Here is a 20120-nt window from a genome sequence, read left to right on the forward strand (position 1 = left end):
TATACTACTCTTGTACAGAAATAGCTAAAGAAAAGTCATTGTGCATATCTCAGCAAGAAGAAAGACTTGTATTCTCTATTTCTCTCTTCTCAAATTATTCAAGAGTGTGGTTGAATATATAAATCAACATGTAAAATGCATATGTGTAAATTTAGAGTCATTACTTCATTCTTTGCCTTTATATATCCCAAAGACCAGTATAATGGCTGGTATACAGCTGGTGCTAAATAAAACTTTGTTAATTAATTGTGTATACTCTCAGGCTGCTCTTGCATTGTCTTGCATGCTCTTGAATCCTCAACTTCTATTTATTTCTTATAGATCCCTCAAAGTTAAGACTTTTGGCCAAAACTGCTCTCTTTACATGGAAGGTGAAGTAGGTATTCTTCTTCATAGATAAGTTTATTAATGAGGCTGCCTAAAAAGAGTAAATGGTAAAAATTGTTGAGGGACTTGTAATAATCAGTGGTGCTTAGAGGATTGAGAAATAGTTGACCTCAAAAGGAAAAATTTATAAAGCATTAGGTATATCACCTCAAAATGACAAAATTGGGCTGACTGGATCCTCTCTAAATTTTTGCAATCAAATGACAAATAGGCCCTCAGGGAAGAATAATATTCTTTTAATATTGCCATAAGAAATGATGAATATGAAGAATTCAGATTTATTTAGGAAGATTTATATGGACTGATGTGTGAAGCAAGCAGAATTTTTTTTTTAATATATTTTATTTGATCATTTCCAAGCATTATTCGTTAAAGACATAGATCATTTTCTTTTCCTCCCCCCCACCCCCCATAGCCGACGCGTAAGTCCACTGGGCATTAGATGTTTTCTTGATTTGAACCCATTGCTTTGTTGATAGTATTTGCATTAGAGTGTTCATTTAAAGTCTATCCTCTGTCATGTCCCCTCAACCTCTGTATTCAGGCAGTTGCTTTTTCTCGGTGTTTCCACTCCCATAGTTTATCCTTTGCTTATGGATGGTGTTTTTTTTCTCCTGGATCCCTGAAAGTTGTTCAGGGACATTACACCGCCCCTAATGGAGAAGTCCATTACGTTCGATTATACCACAGTGTATTAGTCTCTGTGTACAATGTTCTCCTGGTTCTGCTCCTCTCGCTCTGCATCACTTCCTGGAGGTTGTTCCAGTCTCCATGGAACTTCTCCACTTTATTATTCCTTTGAGCACAATAGTATTCCATCACCAACATATACCACAGTTTGTTCAGCCATTCCCCAATTGATGGGCATCCCCTCGTTTTCCAGTTTTGGGCCACCACAAAGAGCGCAGCTATGAATATTTTTGTACAAGTCTTTGTGTCCATTATCTCTTTGGGGTACAGACCCAGCAGTGCTATGGCTGGGTCAAAGGGTAGATATTCTTTTGTCGCCCTTTGGGCATAGTTCCAAATTGCCCTCCAAAATGGTTGGATCAGTTCACAACTCCACCAGCAATGAATTAATGTCCCTACTTTGCCACATCCCCTCCAGCATTCATTACTTTCCTTTGCTGTTATGTTAGCCAATCTGCTAGGTGTGAGGTGATACCTCAGAGTTGTTTTGATTTGCATCTCTCTGATTATAAGAGATGTAGAACACTTCTTCATGTGCTTGTTAATAGTTTTGATTTCTTTATCTGAGAACTGCCTATCCATTTCCCTTGCCCATTTATCAATTGGAGAATGGCTTGATTTTTTGTACAATTGATTTAGCTCATTATAAATATGAGTAATTAAACCTTTGTCAGAGGTTTCTATGAAGATTTTTTCCCAATTTGTTGTTTCCCTTCTGATTTTAGTTATATTGGTTTTGTTTGTACAAAAGCTTTTTAGTTTGATGTAGTCAAAATTATTTATTTTACATTTTGTGATTCTTTCTATATCTTGCTTGGTTTTAAAGCCTTTCCCCTCCCAAAGGTCTGACATGTATACTATTCTGTGTTTACCCAATTTACTTATGGTTTCCTTCTTTATGTTTAAGTCACTCACCCATTTTGAATTTATCTTGGTGTAGGGTGTGAGGTGTTGATCTATTCCTAGTCTCTCCCACACTGTCTTCCAATTTTCCCAGCAGTTTTTATCGAATAGTGGATTTTTGTCCCAAAAGCTGGGATCTTTGGGTTTATCGTATACTGTCTTGCTGAGGTCGTTTTCCCCCAGTCTATTCCACTGATCTTCCTTTCTGTTTCTTAGCCAGTACCAAATTGTTTTGATGACTGCTGCTTTGTAATATAGTTTGAGGTCTGGGACTGCAAGGCCCCCATCATATGTGTTTTTTTTCATTATTTCCCTGGATATCCTTGATCTTTTGTTCTTCCAAATGAACTTTGTTATGGTTTTTTCTAAATCAGTGAAGAAGTATTTTGGTAGTTCAATGGGTATGGCATTAAATAGATAAATAAGTTTGGGTAGGATGGTCATTTTTATTATATTGGCTCGTCCTATCCATGAGCAGTTAATGTTTTTCCAATTGTTCAAGTCTAGTTTTAGTTGTGTGGCGAGTGTTTTGTAGTTGTGTTCATATAGTTCCTGTGTTTGTCTTGGGAGATAGATTCCTAGGTATTTTATTTTGTCTAAGGTGATTTTGAATGGGATTTCTCTTTCTAGTTCTTGCTGCTGAGCTGTGTTGGAGATATATAGAAAAGCTGATGATTTATGTGGGTTTATTTTGTATCCTGCAACTTTGCTAAAGTTGTTGATTATTTCAATTAGCTTTTTGGTTGAATCTCTAGGATTCTTTAAGTAGACCATCATGTCATCCGCAAAGAGTGATAACTTGGTCTCCTCCTTGCCTATTCTGATACCTTCAATTTCTTTATCTTCTCTAATTGCTACTGCTAGTGTTTCTAGTACAATGTCAAATAGTAGAGGTGATAATGGGCATCCTTGTTTCACTCCTGATCTTATTGGGAATGCATCTAGTTTATCCCCATTGCAGATGATATTAGCTGTTGGTTTTAGATATATACTGTTTATTATTTTTAGGAATGACCCTTCTATTCCTATGCTTTCTAGTGTTTTTAATAGGAATGGGTGTTGTATTTTATCAAAGGCTTTTTCTGCATCTATTGAGATAATCATGTGGTTCTTGCTAGTTTGCTTGTTGATGTGGTCAATTATGTGGATGGTTTTCCTAATGTTGAACCAGCCCTGCATCCCTGGTATGAATCCTACTTGATCATGGTGAATGATCCTTCTGATCACTTGCTGGAGTCTTTTTGCTAGTATCCTATTTAAAATTTTTGCATCTATATTCATTAGGGAGATTGGTCTATAGTTTTCTTTCTCTGTTTTTGACCTGCCTGGTTTTGGAATCAGTACCATGTTTGTGTCGTAAAAGGAGTTTGGTAGAACTCCCTCTTTGCTTATTATGTCAAATAGTTTGTATAGTATTGGGGTTAACTGTTCTCTGAATGTTTGATAGAATTCACAGGTGAATCCATCAGGCCCTGGGGATTTTTTCTTAGGAAGTTCTTTGATGGCTTGTTGGATTTCAATTTCTGATATGGGATTATTTAAGAATTCTATTTCCTCTTCTGTTAGTCTAGGCAGTTTGTATTTTTGTATATATTCATCCATTTCTCCTAAATTGGTGTATTTATTGCCATATAATTGGGCAAAGTAATTTCTAATGATTGCCTTAATTTCCTCCTCATTGGAGGTGCTGTCCCCCTTTTCATCTTTAATGCTGTGAATTTGCTTTTCTTCCTTCCTTTTTTTAATTAGATTGACCAGTACTTTGTCTATTTTGTTTGTTTTTTCAAAGTACCAGCTTCTTGTCTTATTTATTAAATCAATAGTTCTATCACTTTCGATTTTATTAATTTCTCCCTTAATTTTTAGGATTTCTAATTTGGTTTTCTGCTGGGGGTTTTTAATTTGATCGCTTTCGAGTTTTTTCAATTGCATTTCCAATTGATTGATCTCTGCTCTCCCTTGCAAGCAGAATTTTTAAAATGAAAGAGCATCGAGTGCATGTTCTTTAGCAAATAACCTAATATTTCCTCTATTTTGTTTGATTTCAACTTTGTAGTCTTCTCTCAGCACACTTAAAATCTAGATCATTAGATTTAAAGCTAAAAGAAGCCTCAAAGGTCATCTTGTTTTAAAGTTAAGGAAACTGAGTTCCAGGGAAATTAAGTGAATTATAGTGTCACAAAGATTGCAAGAATCAGAAGGAGGATTTGAATGCTGGTCCCTTAATGGCAGAGCTAGCACACTTTGTACCAAGCTCTTTTCTATGGCCTTGCATTTCCTACCTTACTAAGATTAATTTCTTCTGATATATACTCTTTCAAAGTTCTTTCTCTATCATGGACACGCAAATATTTTATCTTTTTTCATCTAAATTACCCTTTTCTAGATGATTTTTGGTGTATGTTTTGCTATATAACTTTTAAAAATAATAGTTTCACTCTCTAATACCCTCTTTTCTCACTTCACATAAACTTGCTGTAGAGCAAAGATGGAAAAGCAAAGTAAACCAGCATGTAATCCACATTCAAAGACACATATCTCATTCCACTCCTGTAGAAATTAACTGACCTCTCCTGAAGATGAATATATTCTTTATTGCCAATATTCTGAGGTCAAAATTGGGCAATACACTGAGCAATTTTCTAATATTTTCTGCCTTGTTTTCCTTTTCATTATTATGGTCCTTTGTTAATTTGTTTCCTTCCTTAATTGTTTACTTCACACATCAGTTAATGCAAGTCTTCTCATATTTTTCTATATTCTTCATATTTATTATGTCTTATGGCAAAATACTTTTACACTGCAATATATTTCATCTTTTCTCAGTTGCACTAACTTTGTTGTTTTTACTCTAATGTAAAATTAAAAAATAAAAAAACAACAACCCCTTACCTTCCATCTTAGACTCAATACAGTTTATTGGTTCCAAGGCAGAAGAGTGGAAAGGAATAGGCAATGGGGGTCAAGTTACTTGCCCAGAGTCACACAGCTAGGAAGTACCTGAGACCAGGTTTGAACCCAGGACCTCCCATCTCTGGGCCTGGCTCTCAATCCACTGAGCCACCCAGTTGTCCCCCTCAATTTTTTTTTACAAATATTGTAGGTCAAACTTGCTTCAGTTTATGTGTACATTTTCACATTTTCCTTAATATTTCCCTTATGCATATATTTTAATGATGTAGCATTGAAGGACTTAAAAATCAGTACTAAAAAGGGAAAAAAGCATGAGGCTAATTTCAAATGATACTATTAATTCCAGTTGCTTTGAGATATGTCCTTTCCTAAGTCTTTCAGGTACCACAGTTAATCTAACATGAATGAGGAGAATCACACAACTGTGACTGAGTTTTTTCTGGTAGGACTTTCCCATTACCCAGGACTCTTGCTCTCTCTTTATGTTCTCTGCCTGGTTATGTATCTAGTAATCCTGTTGGGAAACAGCATCCTCATTATCATCAGCATCCTGGATCCCCGCCTTCATACACCTATGTATTTTTTCCTTGGGAATCTCTCTTTTCTGGACATCTGCTACACATCCTCCTCTATTCCCCAAATGTTGATAATTGTTATGTCTGAGAGAAAATCCATTTCCTTTACTGGGTGTGCCCTGCAGATGGTTATTTCTCTTGGATTGGGGTGCACAGAGTGCATTCTCCTGGCAGTAATGGCCTATAACAGGTATGTGGCCATCTGCAATCCTCTAAGATACACCATCATCATGAACAAGGGGCTGTGTGCACAGATGGCTGCTTGGACTTGGATCACAGGGTTTTTGGTCTCCCTGGTACAAACTGTGCTTGCCCTACTAAAGCCTTTCTGTGGGAATGTCATTGATCACCTTACCTGTGAAATCCTGGCCCTTCTTAAGCTTCTCTGTGGAGACATCTCCCTTAATGTGTTTATCATGACAGTTGCAAGTATTGTTATTTTAATCATTCCTCTGACTCTCATTTTCTTCTCCTATATCTTCATCCTCTCTACCATCCTGAGGATCAATTCTAGTGAAGGGAGGAAGAAAGCCTTTTCCACCTGCTCGGCCCACCTGACTGTGGTGGTATTGTTCTATGGTTCAGCTCTTTTTATATACATGAAGCCCAAGTCCAAGGACACTAAGACATCGGATGAGCTTATTGGGCTCTCCTATGGAGTTATCACTCCAATGATGAATCCCATTATCTACAGCCTGAGGAACAAGGAGGTAAAAAATGCTGTGGAGAAATTCCTCATCAAAAATCTATACCTCAAGAAAATATGAAATACTTTGACCTTTATGGTCGGTTCGCTTGTTGGCTTGGACATTGCCTTGGATATGCAATGATTAACATGACTCTTCCTGGTGTCAAGTGTATTATTGCCACTACGAAGCTTAATGCACGATTCTCCTCCTTTCCACACAGGGCGTTCATGTATTTGAAGCTCAGTTCCTTCAGACAGTTTTCATCTGTCTCATATGTCATTGTCGCTCCACCTCTTGGTCTCCTGTGTTTTACAAAACCTTTTGTTAAAATTAATCATACATAAACAAAAAATGGATTGCTAAAAGGCTAAAAACTGAAAAAAGCATGTTTCCACTTAGTTCAGGTCAGCTTTAGCAAAATTATCAAAATATTTTGTTAAAACAAAGAAACTTTTGAGGTAAGACTATAAACTGAACTGATATATTGATTCAAACATCCAATACACATGTAAAAATGGATATTTCTTGATGTTATAAAGATTCTCCTTCACAGACAATGATGAAATGTCAGTGAAAGTATGGTAAGGGCTACAGGAACAGGAACAGTGTGAGCGGGAAAGAGCCTAATCTAGAGCAAGAAGAGCAGCTTCTCTCTCCTTCTCCCCTGAGATATCAGGTTGTCAGTTTCCACAGGGTATCCCCAGAAGAAAGGGCTGTCGGGGATTGATGACGCACTCCTCTGTCAGTTACACTAATGGATGACTTCAGTACCTCTCCCTCAGAGGGGAACTAGAGGCAGGTCCCAGCAAGGGGTCTAGTCTCAGAGGGAGTGGCCTTGGGTACACCTATTGGGATCTGATCCTTGTTCTTGAAATGTCCTCTTTAACCTAGATTGAGAGACTTGACAATATCTGACTGCTATTTGAACATTTCATATTGTATTTCAGGTAAAATGGATAAGGGAAGAGGGAAGAGGTGGCCCTATTGCAATCCTACAGGGTCCTTAATCTGAAAGACATGTAATATTGCTCAGTCAGATGTCTCTGTCCCTTCCCAACCAAAACAATCCCTCATATAACTTATTTATCTATTTGGCCTAAGAGAATGATGAAAGAATAAGTTCAGGAAGTCAGGGAAGGACAAGGGAGCTGTGCTCTACTTCTGAGAGTCCACAGCCTCCCACCCAGGGGTCTGAGATGTCTTTTCTTCAGGTTGAGGGAGGTAGGAGATGTATGTTTAAAGGGAGATTGGCTATAAGCTTGAAGGAACAAGCAGGTTCTTCGTACATAGCTTTGATGATTCCTCAGTCCCTAAAAAACAGTCCTGGCAGGTCCAAGGCCCAGGTCAGAACTCCTTGGGCTCCTCAGAGCCCTCTCAGAACAGTTTTGTCTTCCCAGCAGCCTTTGCTCTCCAACTGCCACTGGTTCTATCTCAGTCCTCCTCTCAGAGTTCCAAATATTTCCCTGACCCCATTCTTACACACATGCATTAAGTATCTGTGGTGTATAAAACATTGTGGCAAGTGATGAGAGACATAGAAGGTTAAAAACATCCAAGTTCCTTATCCTCCTAGAAATTACTATGTAATCACAATTTTAAAGGGACAAAATGGAAGATTTAGAAAGGATCTCATAGATCTTCTTGGCCAACTCATATCTGACCAAAAACCCAATCTATATCATATCTTACAAGTTTCCATAGAACTTCATGTGAAGTATAATCATACCTCCAGTATTGAGCAGTGTGCCTAGCACTTTGTAGGCACTTTAAAGTGGTATGATGGATACAGTCCTGGCCTTGGAGTCAGAAAGATGTGAGTTCAAATCCAGCATAAGACATTTCCTAGTTCTCTGACCCAGGATAAGTCACTTAACTTTGCTTCAGTTTCCTCAGCTATAAAATGGAAATCACACAATCATTACCTTTGCCAAGAAAATCCTATAAAAGTGGGGTCATGAAGAGTCAGTCACAACAAAATAATTTAGCAACAATAATTAATGGGGAGATCATACCTATTGAACTAGTTTTTTTTAAGAACCAGAACATTTTTATCTATTAGAAATGTACAACACCCAAAACAAAATAAAACAAAACAAAACAAAACGAAAACCTCTTGTTCCAGCAGCAATTTGTTTCTGAAAATTTAGGTAAACTTCTAATGATTTTCAAGCTAAACTTCAGATGTTAGAATTCTGATGTAGACTTTAGAAAGTTAGTTGGAGGCATCATATTGAAACACCAATTACTGAGTATATGTATATGAGGAAAAAGACTTCTCCAGGAAAATGATTAATTTCATATTTTAGGTAATAAGGTTTTGGTGGATTTCAAGTTCTTAATGTATCAAAATACAAAGTTATGTTAAATCTATATGGGACTGTTTTCATAAAAGCTATGTCTCTCTTTTTCATCCCAAAATTTGCTTTGGGGCTACTTCATTACAAGGGTAACTCAAATTGCGATTAGCACTCAATAAAAATCTCCAATTAAAAAAATACTACTTGACTATACCCCCTCACACTGTACTTAGAAAGTTGAGGGGGGTTTTTTAAACCAATTTTAGAGCTTCTTTTATTTCTCCTTATTGGATTTCATCTTATCAGACTTAGCTCAGTGCTCTAGTTTGACAACACTGTTTTGGAACCTTGCTCTATCATTTGTGTCAATCACTCACAGCTTTGCAAATTTGGTGAATAGGCCAACTATGCCTTTATCTAAGTCATCGATAAAAATGCATTAAAAAAAGATGGAAAAATGTCCCAATTCCCTGGATATTTCTTGTCAGGTTAACTTTGAGCCATCAACAACTCATCTTGAATTTGGCTATTTTACTGGCCCTAAATCTCTCCCATCTGCTTGGGAATTATCACTTCATGTGATACCATCTCACAAGAAAAGTGGGAAGTAATTTATAAAGTGTTTTGCTATTATTCCTCTGATAAAAAAGAAGTTCTAGTAAAATAGAAACAAAGTTGGCCTGACATGGGATGTTTCTGATGAAATGATGTCAGCACTTTATTATCCATGACATTATGCCTAGATTTTCACTAATGAACTCTAAGATTTTTTCACTGGACTATACATTATGGATTCTCTTCTCTTTTTAAAAAGTCACTTGGGACATTAATGCATTGCTGGTGGAGTTGTGCATTGATCCAACCATTCTGGAAGGCAATTTGGAACTATGCCCAAAGGATGATAAAAGACTGCCTGCCCTTTGATCCAGCCTGAATTTGCTGAATTTATACCACAAAGAGAAAGACTTGTACAAGAATATTTATAGTCATGCTTTTTGTTGTGGCAAAAAAATTGGAAAATGAAGGGATGTCCTTCAAATGGGGAATGGATGAACAAACTGTGTTATCTGTTGATGGTAGAATACTATTGTACTCAAAGAAACAATGAACTAGAAGAATTCCATGTGAACTGGAACAACCTCCAGGAATTGATGTAGAATGAAAGAAGCAGAACCAGGAGAACCTTATACACAGAGACTGATACACTGTGGTACAATTGAATGTAATGGACTTCTCTACGAGTGATAATGCAACAATCCAGGACAATTCTGAAGGACTTGTGAGAAAAAAAAAAACTATCCACATTCAGAGGAAGATCTGTGGAAGTAGAAACACAAAAGAAAAACAAGTGCTTGTTCACATGGGTCAATGGGGATATGATTTGGGGTTATAAACCCCAAATGATCACTCTAGTGCAAATATCAATAATATGGAACTAGATCTTGACAAATGACACATGTAAAACCCAGTGGAATTGTGCATCAGCTATGGGAGGGGGTTGGAGGAGGGGACGAAAAGAACATTTTTTTTTTTTGTAATCCTGGAAACATACTCTAAATTAATCAATTAAATAAATTTTTTTAAAAAGTCAGTACAATGTTTACCTTCTTACAATCCTTCTGTATCTCTTATGTTATCCATTATCTTTCCTATATCCCTATATGCGCAACTCTCCACTTTGGTTTGCCTGTGAATGATATCCTCACATAAAGAGCTTACCATGGCCTGTGAAATCCAAGTGGCCTGTGAAAGAATTAGAACTAGCATTCATTAAGGTACCAGTCTTGATATCAATATTTCTAGGGTTTTATAATATTCACTTTGAAGAAGAACCTGAAAAGGCACCTGGGAAAAAGGAAATGATTACTACTCTTGGTTGGTGTTGGACTGAATAATTACAATTGCTTTTACAATGAGAAAGGACTAAAAGAAAAAGACAACAACCTCCTTCCCACTCACTCTGAACAAACGGGGAGATGAGAGGCAAGAGATAAAAAGGAATGTAGTCTTAACAAGGTCTAGTAAACAGAAAAGAGATATTTATTTCTTTAAAAAAAATGCTTAGCTTCCTTCTTAGAATCAATACTGTGTATTAGTCCCAAAACAGAAAAGTGATGAGAGCAAATGACTCACCGAGAATCACACAGCTAGGAAGTGTCAGAGTGCAGATTTCAACCTAGGACCTCTCATCTCTAACCCTGACTTTCATATACCTAGTATCAATTCCAAGGCAGAAGAGTGTTAAGGACTGGTCAATTGGGGCCAAATGACTTGCCCATGGTCACATAGCTAGAAATTGTTTGAGACCATATTTGTGCCCAGTCCTGGCTCTTTATCCACTAAACCACCCAGCTGACCTGCTGAGGAATTCTTTTCTACAAAAAAATTCTATATGACTAAAAATATAGTACAAAACACCAAAGGTCTAAGAATGCAATATTTATACTGATCATTTTAGTTTCCATATCTATAATGGACATAATAATATAGCAGATATCAATACTTCAGCACTCAACAAAAGATTTCATAAAGAAATTTCTTTGCCTTATAAAGAAAATATCAGAAAACTTCCTTTCTTATTTCACCCTGAAAACCAATAGAACTACATTGAAAAGCATATGGGAGACCTGCCCTTCAATTTAGGAGCAGAAAAAGACCCCAATTACTACATAAAAACATGCTACATATGAGAGTTTTGACAATGTACAAAGTACCCAAAGCTATGCAGAGTGAAGAGAGAAAAGTCAAAAGAATGAAACTGACACATATATGCATATATGTATATATGTAAATATATATTCACAACATATACATGTTTATGCATATTGATGACTGTGACAATTAAAGACAATAATAACAGCAACAAAATAATTTTATAAAGTTGATCTACCTATTTTGATCAAGAAATAATTGGTAAATAATAGAATCGACAGGTATGTATATATTATTATTTCTTAAGATATTTGTTTTATATTGTAGTTTGTGCTTTTAAATGCTACATTTGGGAACTCTGATTTCTAGCCCCTAATCACTCCTATTTTTATTGAATAAAAATACACTAAAATATTAAAGTATATAAAATGTTTTTAATAATGGATAAACTAAGAGTAATTTTGGAATTTTATGAAATTGCAGATACCTTATAAAAGAACACAAGATGATTTGGAAATAAATGTTTAATAAAGCAGAATGAGAAGGCATTAAAAGGCTGTGATGATCATCAGCACATGGAGCTTTTCCTTTATGTCTCCTCATTCTTAATTGTTCTTGTTCATTTCTTTCCTCTCCCCACCATTAATCTTTCAGGGTGAATCTATAGTTTAAGAAGGGCACAAAATGACTCCTAGTTCATGCATAATTTAAAAAATAGAATTAGAGAACTTCATCATTATCTACTTTGAAAATGAGACAGTATTACTTGCTGTATGACCCTTGATGGATGTCATGACCGTATTTGGTTTTCATTTCTATTTAACTTACACAATCAGAATGTTTTTTTCCTTTGTCAGAGTATTATTTAGTGGGCAACACTTTATTCAGCTATTAATATGAGCTTACGATTTTCATTTTTATATTAATATGATTAATTCCTCCCAATTTATGCCTCAGGTTAGAATGCAGTTAACACTAGGCTCTCAAAGGCAATGTTGAGGGTACAGCCTTTATCAGGTTCTCCTATGTTCTAAAGGCTTGGAGTATGACAGCAATTATCAGCAGTGCAAAGATGCACGGCATTTTCAAGGGATACATGATGGAAAAGGTTATCCACTACCATGGTTGGAACTGATGGATTCTGAGTGCATATTGTAACATGTTATTCTTTTTTATTTTTTTCCATGAATTTTTCTCTAATGTAAGTGATGTGTCTTTCACAATATGAAGAACATGGAAATATGTATTGTGTGATGTGAAAATAATATGTAAATTAATTGATTTTGAATATATACTGATTAGATACTCTGCTTGCTGTGTTTACAAAGTATCTTCAGTTTGTATAAGTGAAGTGAGACCCATAAGTAAACTTCTCTTCAAGGTCAGGCACAAGGATGCTAAGGAGACTCTTGTTATACAAAAATAAACTATTTATTGAGAATATAAGGATAAAAAAGAATTTCTAACTCTAAGAGATTCTAACTCCACCCAAATAAAACTCCCTGGTTCTGCAAGGAACTGCTGCTTCTGTTTCCACAGGCTACACTGATCCTTCCTGATCTGACTAAGCCAAATTTTCCCTATTCTACGATAAACTAACACTATTATCCTTATACAAAGTATATAATTCTTAACTTTGTCTCCAAGTTATAAAAATAACAAAGGCCAGCTCACTGGAGCATGTAGAGAGAGAGAGTATGTATAAGAAAATGTCAGAAAATGATTATTAAAATTGTATTGACAAGTAATCAGGTAAAATAGATAAATATAATCTAGAAAAAAGATAGGGTATCATTTAAAATGATTCAGAACTCTGCATCTTTGTATTTTATCCCTGAGAGAGAAAACTGACCATCAATTTACTCATTGTTGCTAGCCTAATGAGTAAATTGGTTTTTCATACACAGAAAAAAAAGAACAAAAGCCTTGGAGTATGCTTGGCAACAAGCTTGATTGAGAACCATTGCATGTACTATGAATCTAGAAACTCACCACAAGCATCAGATTGAATGTCATATTTTTCTTGACAAAAATTCATGAAAAACCATAGTAAATCATGATGGGCTCATGATTTTTGATAATAGAGGATAATTCCCAGACCAATGACATGAATGGAAATCTTACATCCTAAGAATCCAAATCCTCAATACTTTCTGTGGGATGTCACCATTTTCTTGCTAATAACAAACCCAATACCAAGTCTTTTAGAGTTTCTCTGAAGATACTTCTGCTAAATAGATTTATCATAGCCCTTTTCACTTCTTTATTTCTCAAGCTATAGAAAATGTAGTTTAGTATGGGAGTCACAACTCCATAAAACAAAGTAATTTGTACAAAGCTTTGCAGTTTTAAAAGTACTTTATATCTATTATGTTTGATCTTCACATCTTGGAAGAAAGATGGTATTATTCCATCTTAAAGACAAGGAAATTAATATTTGTAGAGGTCAAATGACTTGTCTGGGAACCTCCCTAGTAAATACCTGAGGCAGGATTTTATCTCAGGTCTTCTTGACTCCAAGGCCAACACTCATTCCACTCAAAACATTCAACAACTGCCTATCAGTTATCTACAACAACTGGTTAAAGACTGAATAAACGGCAGTTATAACTGGGGGAATGAGTGTGTGAATATCTCCCTTCCCCTAAAGAAAGAACTTTGCTGGGTAGAAACAGCTTAGCTGTGGGGATTAACAAACAGGTTTAGTGAGGGGCCATTACAGGCTGAAGGCTGAAGGGGGTGGAGGAAACCACAGACTCATCTTCATTCTCTTTTCTGGCCAAACTTAAATATCAGATACCCCTCCTTTGCCTTGGCTTGAGGGGGAGAGTAATTCATTCTCTCTCTCATATGCCATCAAATATACTCCTCTATTACGTGCCTGATGACATTTTTTCACACCGCCCTCCCCTCTGTGGGTAAGGTTGGTGGCTAGCAGGTGGCAGAGCTGAAGAGAAGAAGGAGTGCCCCTTCCTCTCTCTATACTTGCTAAGAACACTCTTTACTTCACTAGCCCCTCTGCCAAGCAAACGAAGGGGAGTGCTTTCTCTGTCCCCTGTGTGAGGTAAGGGAGGAGGCAGAATGCTCAGCACTTAGTGTTGAGGAGTGGCATGGCATGCAGTGGGGGGGATGGTATTTTGTGTGTAGGGTGGGGTGGGGGCAGGGTCTGGCACTCTATCTCTAAAAGGTTTAGCATCACTGAATTAGAACAGCTATCTGCACCCCCACTTGTATTTCTTCCCTTAGTAATTTCTTTCTTAGACATCTGCTGCATACCTGTATTCCTTCAGTTCTAACCAGCTTCTTATCTCAAAGAAAACCCATTTCCTTCTCTAAACAGGCAATGTAGATATTTCTTGGCTTAGCTATGCAGACCACAGAGACCACAGAGTGCATGCTCTCTTGTAGGATGGAACTTGACTGCTCTGTGGTCATCTGTAGTCTTCAAGATACCTTAACATTGGGAGGAAGACTGCATATATGCCAATAGCAGAGCTTTCTCCTAAGTGATAAGGGTGTTGACTCACTGGTATGCACAGTTCTTTCTGTTATTACTTTTAAGCCAAAGTAAATCAAGTCCATGCCCAAGGAATCACTTAATTCAGATAAACTTTAAGCTACAGATGAACCCTTTTCCATGTTTTCTGTAGTCATGACTCCTATGGCAAATCCTTTAGTCTATAAAACTCAGGAACAACAATGTAAAAGATGCAGTAAAACATCTGTTAAGAAGGAAGTTCTTCAGCAAACGAATATGAAAGACCTTGTGCTTTGGTACAATTTATGATAGGAACATAAAATATAGAAATTTCAGTAGATCGTAACCATCCTTGCCTACCCACCTTCTGTTGCTCTGTCCATGTACTACTATCTTCCAGAGGGAATCTTCTCAGAGTTGTTCTGCAGGACTTCCTTTAAATTTTTTGCTTTTGCTTGGATATCATTGGAGTAGATGTGCCATCCATCAGTCATCTGTCAGGGTCACTTAATGATTAGTCCACTTCTTTGTCCAGTTATACATCTCTCTGATGATGTATTTTCTGCCTTTTTTCTGGTTCAGTTCTTTAATAGTCATGCATTATAGGCTGCTCACAGTCACCATTCACTTTTCCACTGCCCTTTGACTGTCTAAATTTGTATTTTTCAGATGTTAGTATTGAAAAACAATGACATAAAATATTTGAAGGGAGTGGAAATTTCTGATTATGATGAAACAGGGCAGAAATGAAAAGGTGAGAAAGGAAAGGAAAAGAGAAGAAAAAAGGATAGAAAAGAACAAAACCAAAGCAAAGCCAAGACAAAAGAAAGAAAAGCTCTACTTGGATATGGTGTGATCTCACCAAGAAGAACAAAAAATATAACTCCAATACATGAGCAACTGGAGGTGGTGAATGCAGAGGAAACTTCAAGATTTATCCTTGATATCATGCTTTCATGTGAAATGGATTTTTAATAGTAATAGTAATAATAATGATAGTTATTATTATATGTCAGGCACAATAAAAAACAACAAATCCCAATGCTTGGTATATTTTGGGGCAGCTTGGATGCAAAAAGTTAACTATTATATTTCTTTTACATTTGTCAATTGATCCCATCTTTTTGGAAAGCAAGAAAGTATTATATAGAAAGAATTATAAAAAAGGTGAATTAATAGATACTACTACTAAGACTATACACCACAAATATAATATTATTTAAGGGGAAAATTTTGTAAATGAATGTGAATATGTGTTTATTATGTATCTATGTATACATGTATGATTACATAATATATAATGCACATGGGGTATATGGATGTTCAAGGACAACTAGCACTTCTTGTGCGAGGGTTTGCCAAGCCCTTTTCAGGACTGCTCATCCATCTTTAGAGTCAACTTTTCACCCAACTCTCACCTGTGATTCCAAGAAGCTGTAGTATGAACAGTGTCCAAACCACGGTAAACCATGTCAGCAGATGGTCTAAACCAAGTTGAGGGAAACTGATGGGCCACAAACCCATTGCTGAGTTGGAGGAGTATCTGCCCCAAATACATAAAGTCTTCCCCTGGTGGAATGGGCAGATGAAAACAACTTGTTCCAACAGCCATGAAGGTGGCTGAAGCAAATATGGAATGCTCAGAGCTTGATCAGACATCAAAGATACCAAGATCATCCACTGCATTCAGGGTTATCTCTAATCATCCTGACTTCTGTCTTGCTACTAGATTTCACAGACTGGAAGAGAGAGCAAGCCTGGTGACTTTAGGCAGTTCTGATTCACTTAAATCCAATTTAAGTTTGAGTGAAAAGACATCCCTCAGTGATGTCATTGGTCCTCTTCAAAAACAAAGGACAAACAAAAAACATTGTAAGACTCACAGTGTATTTATATAACAAACACATTAATATTGTATATATATATATATATATATAAATATATTACATACATATTATACACAATACATATATGTATATATGTAACTATATTTGTCATGGCAAAACAACTGAGGAAATAAGGGAGAGGAACTTATTGGTTATCAATTAATAAATGACTAAGTAAATATGGTATGTAGATGTAATCATATATTAATGTGCCATAATAAAAATTAATAAATATTGGAGTATGTTTATGAAATAATGCAGAGTTAATAAAACAAAACCATTAGAATAAAATATTTGATAACAACTTGTTGTAAAAGAGAATTTTGACTAACAAAAGTCCATGTTACAGAGTAGAGAAATTTTAAAATGCTCAGGAAAACAAGATCTATGTTCCTCTATAATAATAAAGTCAAACATATAATTTCTTTGGTTGGAGATGGGGAATAGTTACAACCAATGAATAATGGAAGCTTGAGACACAATTTGTTTCTGGTTGTATGCTCTCTCATTATGCTCTTATTTATATATTTGAATATTTGTATTTATCTTGTGAATTCAAAATAAAATTTGTTAAAATAATGAATTTAATTATTTAACTATTTCAAATATAATTTTAAAAAAGTTATTGTAAGTTTGAATAGTTCTATTAATTATTAAGTTTTTAATTTTTTTAATGCAGGAAATGTAATAGAATCAAGGAATATTAAAACTGACAGTGTCCATTAAAGATCATCTAGTATAAGTTCATATTATAGAAAAAATTAAATTACAAAGAAGAGAAATGACTTGTCATTGTAACATGTAACACATCTACTAATTTTTTTTTTGTTTTCAAAGCACAGTGGATATATCTTCTTACAATAAGAGTACCTTAATTTCTATTTTTAAAGTTTTTTTTAATCGTGTGAAATAAGCACCAATTTTAGTACTATAAAATTATAGATTCCTCATTGAAGATCATAAATCACTGAGAAAAAATTTAATAATGAAAATCAAGGTGTTGAAGTGCTGTGATTACTATTAAAACACAGAACTCCTATATGCCTTCTCACTCTGAATTATTCTTCATTCCTCCCCATTAGTCATTTAGGGTGACTCTACAGTGTAACAAAGCTAAAAAATTTCTAGTAGTTCCTACATAACTTAAAAAAAATAACTGTCTTGGAATCAATTCTCTGTATTTGGTAGCAATGCAGAAGAGAAGTATGGGTTAGCCAATTGAGTTACACAGTTAGGAAATTTTTGAGGCTAGATTTTTAGCCAGGATTTAGCCAGGATTTCCCACCTCTGGTTCTCAATCCCCTGAGCTGCCTCACTACCCCAATGCCAAAAGAAGAAGAAGAAGAAGAAGAAGAAGAAGAAGAAGAAGAAGAAGAAGAAGAAGAAGAAGAAGAAGAAGAAGAAGAAGAAGAAGAAGAAGAAGAAGAAGAAGAAGAAGAAGAAGAAGAAGAAGAAGAAGAAGAAGAAGAAGAAGAAGAAGAAGAAGAAGAAGAAGAAGAAGAAGAAGAAGAAGAAGAAGAAGAAGAAGAAGAAGAAGAAGAAGAAGAAGAAGAAGAAGAAGAAGAAGAAGAAGAAGAAGAAGAAGAAGAAGAAGAAGAAGAAGAAGAAGAAGAAGAAGAAGAAGAAGAAGAAGAAGAAGAAGAAGAAGAAGAAGAAGGAAGAAGAAGAAGAAGAAGAAGGAAGAAGAAGAAGAAGAAGAAGAAGGAAGAAGAAGAAGAAGAAGAAGAAGAAGAAGAAGAAGAAGAAGAAGAAGAAGAAGAAGAAGAAGAAGAAGAAGAAGAAGAAGAAGAAGAAGAAGAAGTAAACAGAGCACATTATGATCTAGTTTGAAATCAAGAATCAACATTGTTTTCCATGTGATTCTTGGTATATCACACCCCTAATAAGTTCTCATTTTCCTCCCACTCACATAGTTATAGTTCCCCCCTTATCAAAGCATTATTTAGAATTACATGGAAAATATTTAAATCAACTATTGATATGAATATATGATTTTTCATTTTTTGGTAATATGATAAATTCTTCTGCCCCTATTGTTTCAGAATGAAAATGTAATTAACACTAAATTATCAAAGACAATGTAGAGAATACAGACTTTGGTGGCTTCTCCCATGCTCGAAAGTTTTGGCATGCACTTGGTGTCAGACTTGTTTGAAGACAATTATAGTTACTCTAAGTCCAGAAACCCACAGTACCAGTTTGACCATCATGTTTTTCTTGACAGAAACTCATGAAATCCCCTTCTAAATCATAGTAAGTCTAGCAATATATTAATAGAGGAAGCATCCAGAACAGTGATGGAATGGAAACCTACATCTTCAGAATCCAAATCTATTTTCTGTGTTTTCTTGCCAATGAGAAACCCTCTCCCAATTGTTTCAGAGTCTTTGTGAAAATACATTTCTTCTCAGAAGCTTTTTCACAGCCCCTTTCACTTCTTTATTTCTCAAGCTATAGATAATAGGATTTAGCATGGGAGTCACCACCCCATAAAACAAAGTAATGAACTTATCAGTTTCTTGAGAATCTACTGATGATGGTTTCAGGTACATGGAAAGAGCAGTCCCATAGTATAAGATCACCACAGTAAGGTGAGCTGAACAGGTGGAGAAAGCTTTGTTTCTTCCATCTGCTGAGTTGATTCGTAGAATGGTGAAGAGAATGAAGCTGTATGAGATGCAAATTAAGAACATTGGAATTGGAAGGAGAAGCACACTGACCACCAGCATTATCATGTCCATGACCAATGAGCTTGTGCAAGCTAATTTCAGCAGTGCTAGGATTTCACAAGTAAAGTGATTGATGGCACTCCCACAGAGAGGCAGTTGTAGGGCAGAACTGGTTTCTAGTAAGGCAGTGAGACAGCCTGTTATCCATGACCCAGCTGCCATCTGAAGACACACCCTCTTATTCATGATGATAGGGTACCTAAGGGGGTGACATATTGCCACATACCGGTCATATGCCATCACAGCAAGGAGCAAACACTCTGTGGACCCCATGGCAAGGGAGAGATACATTTGTAGGGCACACCCTATGAAAGGAACAGTATTTCTTTTCCCTATGATTTTCACCACTAACGGAGATACAGAGGAAGTCGTGTAACAGATGTCCATGAATGAGAGATTGCTGAGAAAGAAGTACATAGGAGTATGAAGATGGATATCTAGGATGCTGATTGTAATGAGAATGCTGTTGCCCAGTAGAGTTATCAAGTACATCAAGAGACACAAGATAAAAAGGATGATTTCAAGTTTGGGGTATTGGGAAAACCCCTCCAGAGTGAATTCTGCCACTGTACTCCAGTTCATTTCAGTCCCTTATGCTCTGTCTTCCATCTGAAGGAATATAGAGAAAATATTACCTAAGTAATATCATTAGTATATATAAAAAGGGCCACTTTTTTTTCTCTAGTATGACATTTAACATTTTAAGAAGATTCTGCTAAAATGTACATTCTCATGGGCAGCTGGGTAGCTCAGTGGATTGAGAGCCAGTCCTAGAGATGGGAGGTCCTAGGTTCAAATCTGGCCTCAGATACTTCCTAGCTGTGTGACCCTGGGCAAGTCACTTGATCCCCATTGCCTAGCCCTTACTACTCTTCTGCCTTGGAACCAATACACAGTATTGATTCCAAGACAGAAGGTAAG

General features: G+C 36.1%; 2 protein-coding genes across 2 annotated transcripts; one reads left to right on the forward strand and one right to left on the reverse strand.

The window, feature by feature from the left end:
* Positions 1-5293: 5293 nt before the first annotated feature.
* LOC100013022 (olfactory receptor 13D1-like) lies at positions 5294-6235 on the forward strand. Its single transcript, XM_001367376.5, has one exon. The coding sequence runs from the start codon at positions 5294-5296 to the stop codon at positions 6233-6235; it is 942 nt and encodes a 313-aa protein (XP_001367413.3).
* A 12613-nt stretch (positions 6236-18848) lies between these two features.
* LOC100012979 (olfactory receptor 2K2-like) lies at positions 18849-19818 on the reverse strand. The gene has a single exon (XM_001367329.5). It carries the CDS (start codon positions 19779-19781, stop codon positions 18849-18851), a length of 933 nt encoding a protein of 310 aa, XP_001367366.4. The 5' UTR covers positions 19782-19818.
* Positions 19819-20120: the final 302 nt, after the last annotated feature.

This window comes from Monodelphis domestica, chromosome 7 (genome assembly GCF_027887165.1).
Source record: "Monodelphis domestica isolate mMonDom1 chromosome 7, mMonDom1.pri, whole genome shotgun sequence".
Lineage (NCBI taxonomy): Eukaryota > Metazoa > Chordata > Mammalia > Didelphimorphia > Didelphidae > Monodelphis > Monodelphis domestica.

Bases quoted from the DNA above. Each gene is read 5' to 3' on its own strand.
- LOC100012979 (XM_001367329.5), bottom strand. From the start codon at position 19,781: ATGAACTGGAGTACAGTGGCAGAATTCACTCTGGAGGGGTTTTCCCAA.
- LOC100013022 (XM_001367376.5), top strand. From the start codon at position 5,294: ATGAATGAGGAGAATCACACAACTGTGACTGAGTTTTTTCTGGTAGGA.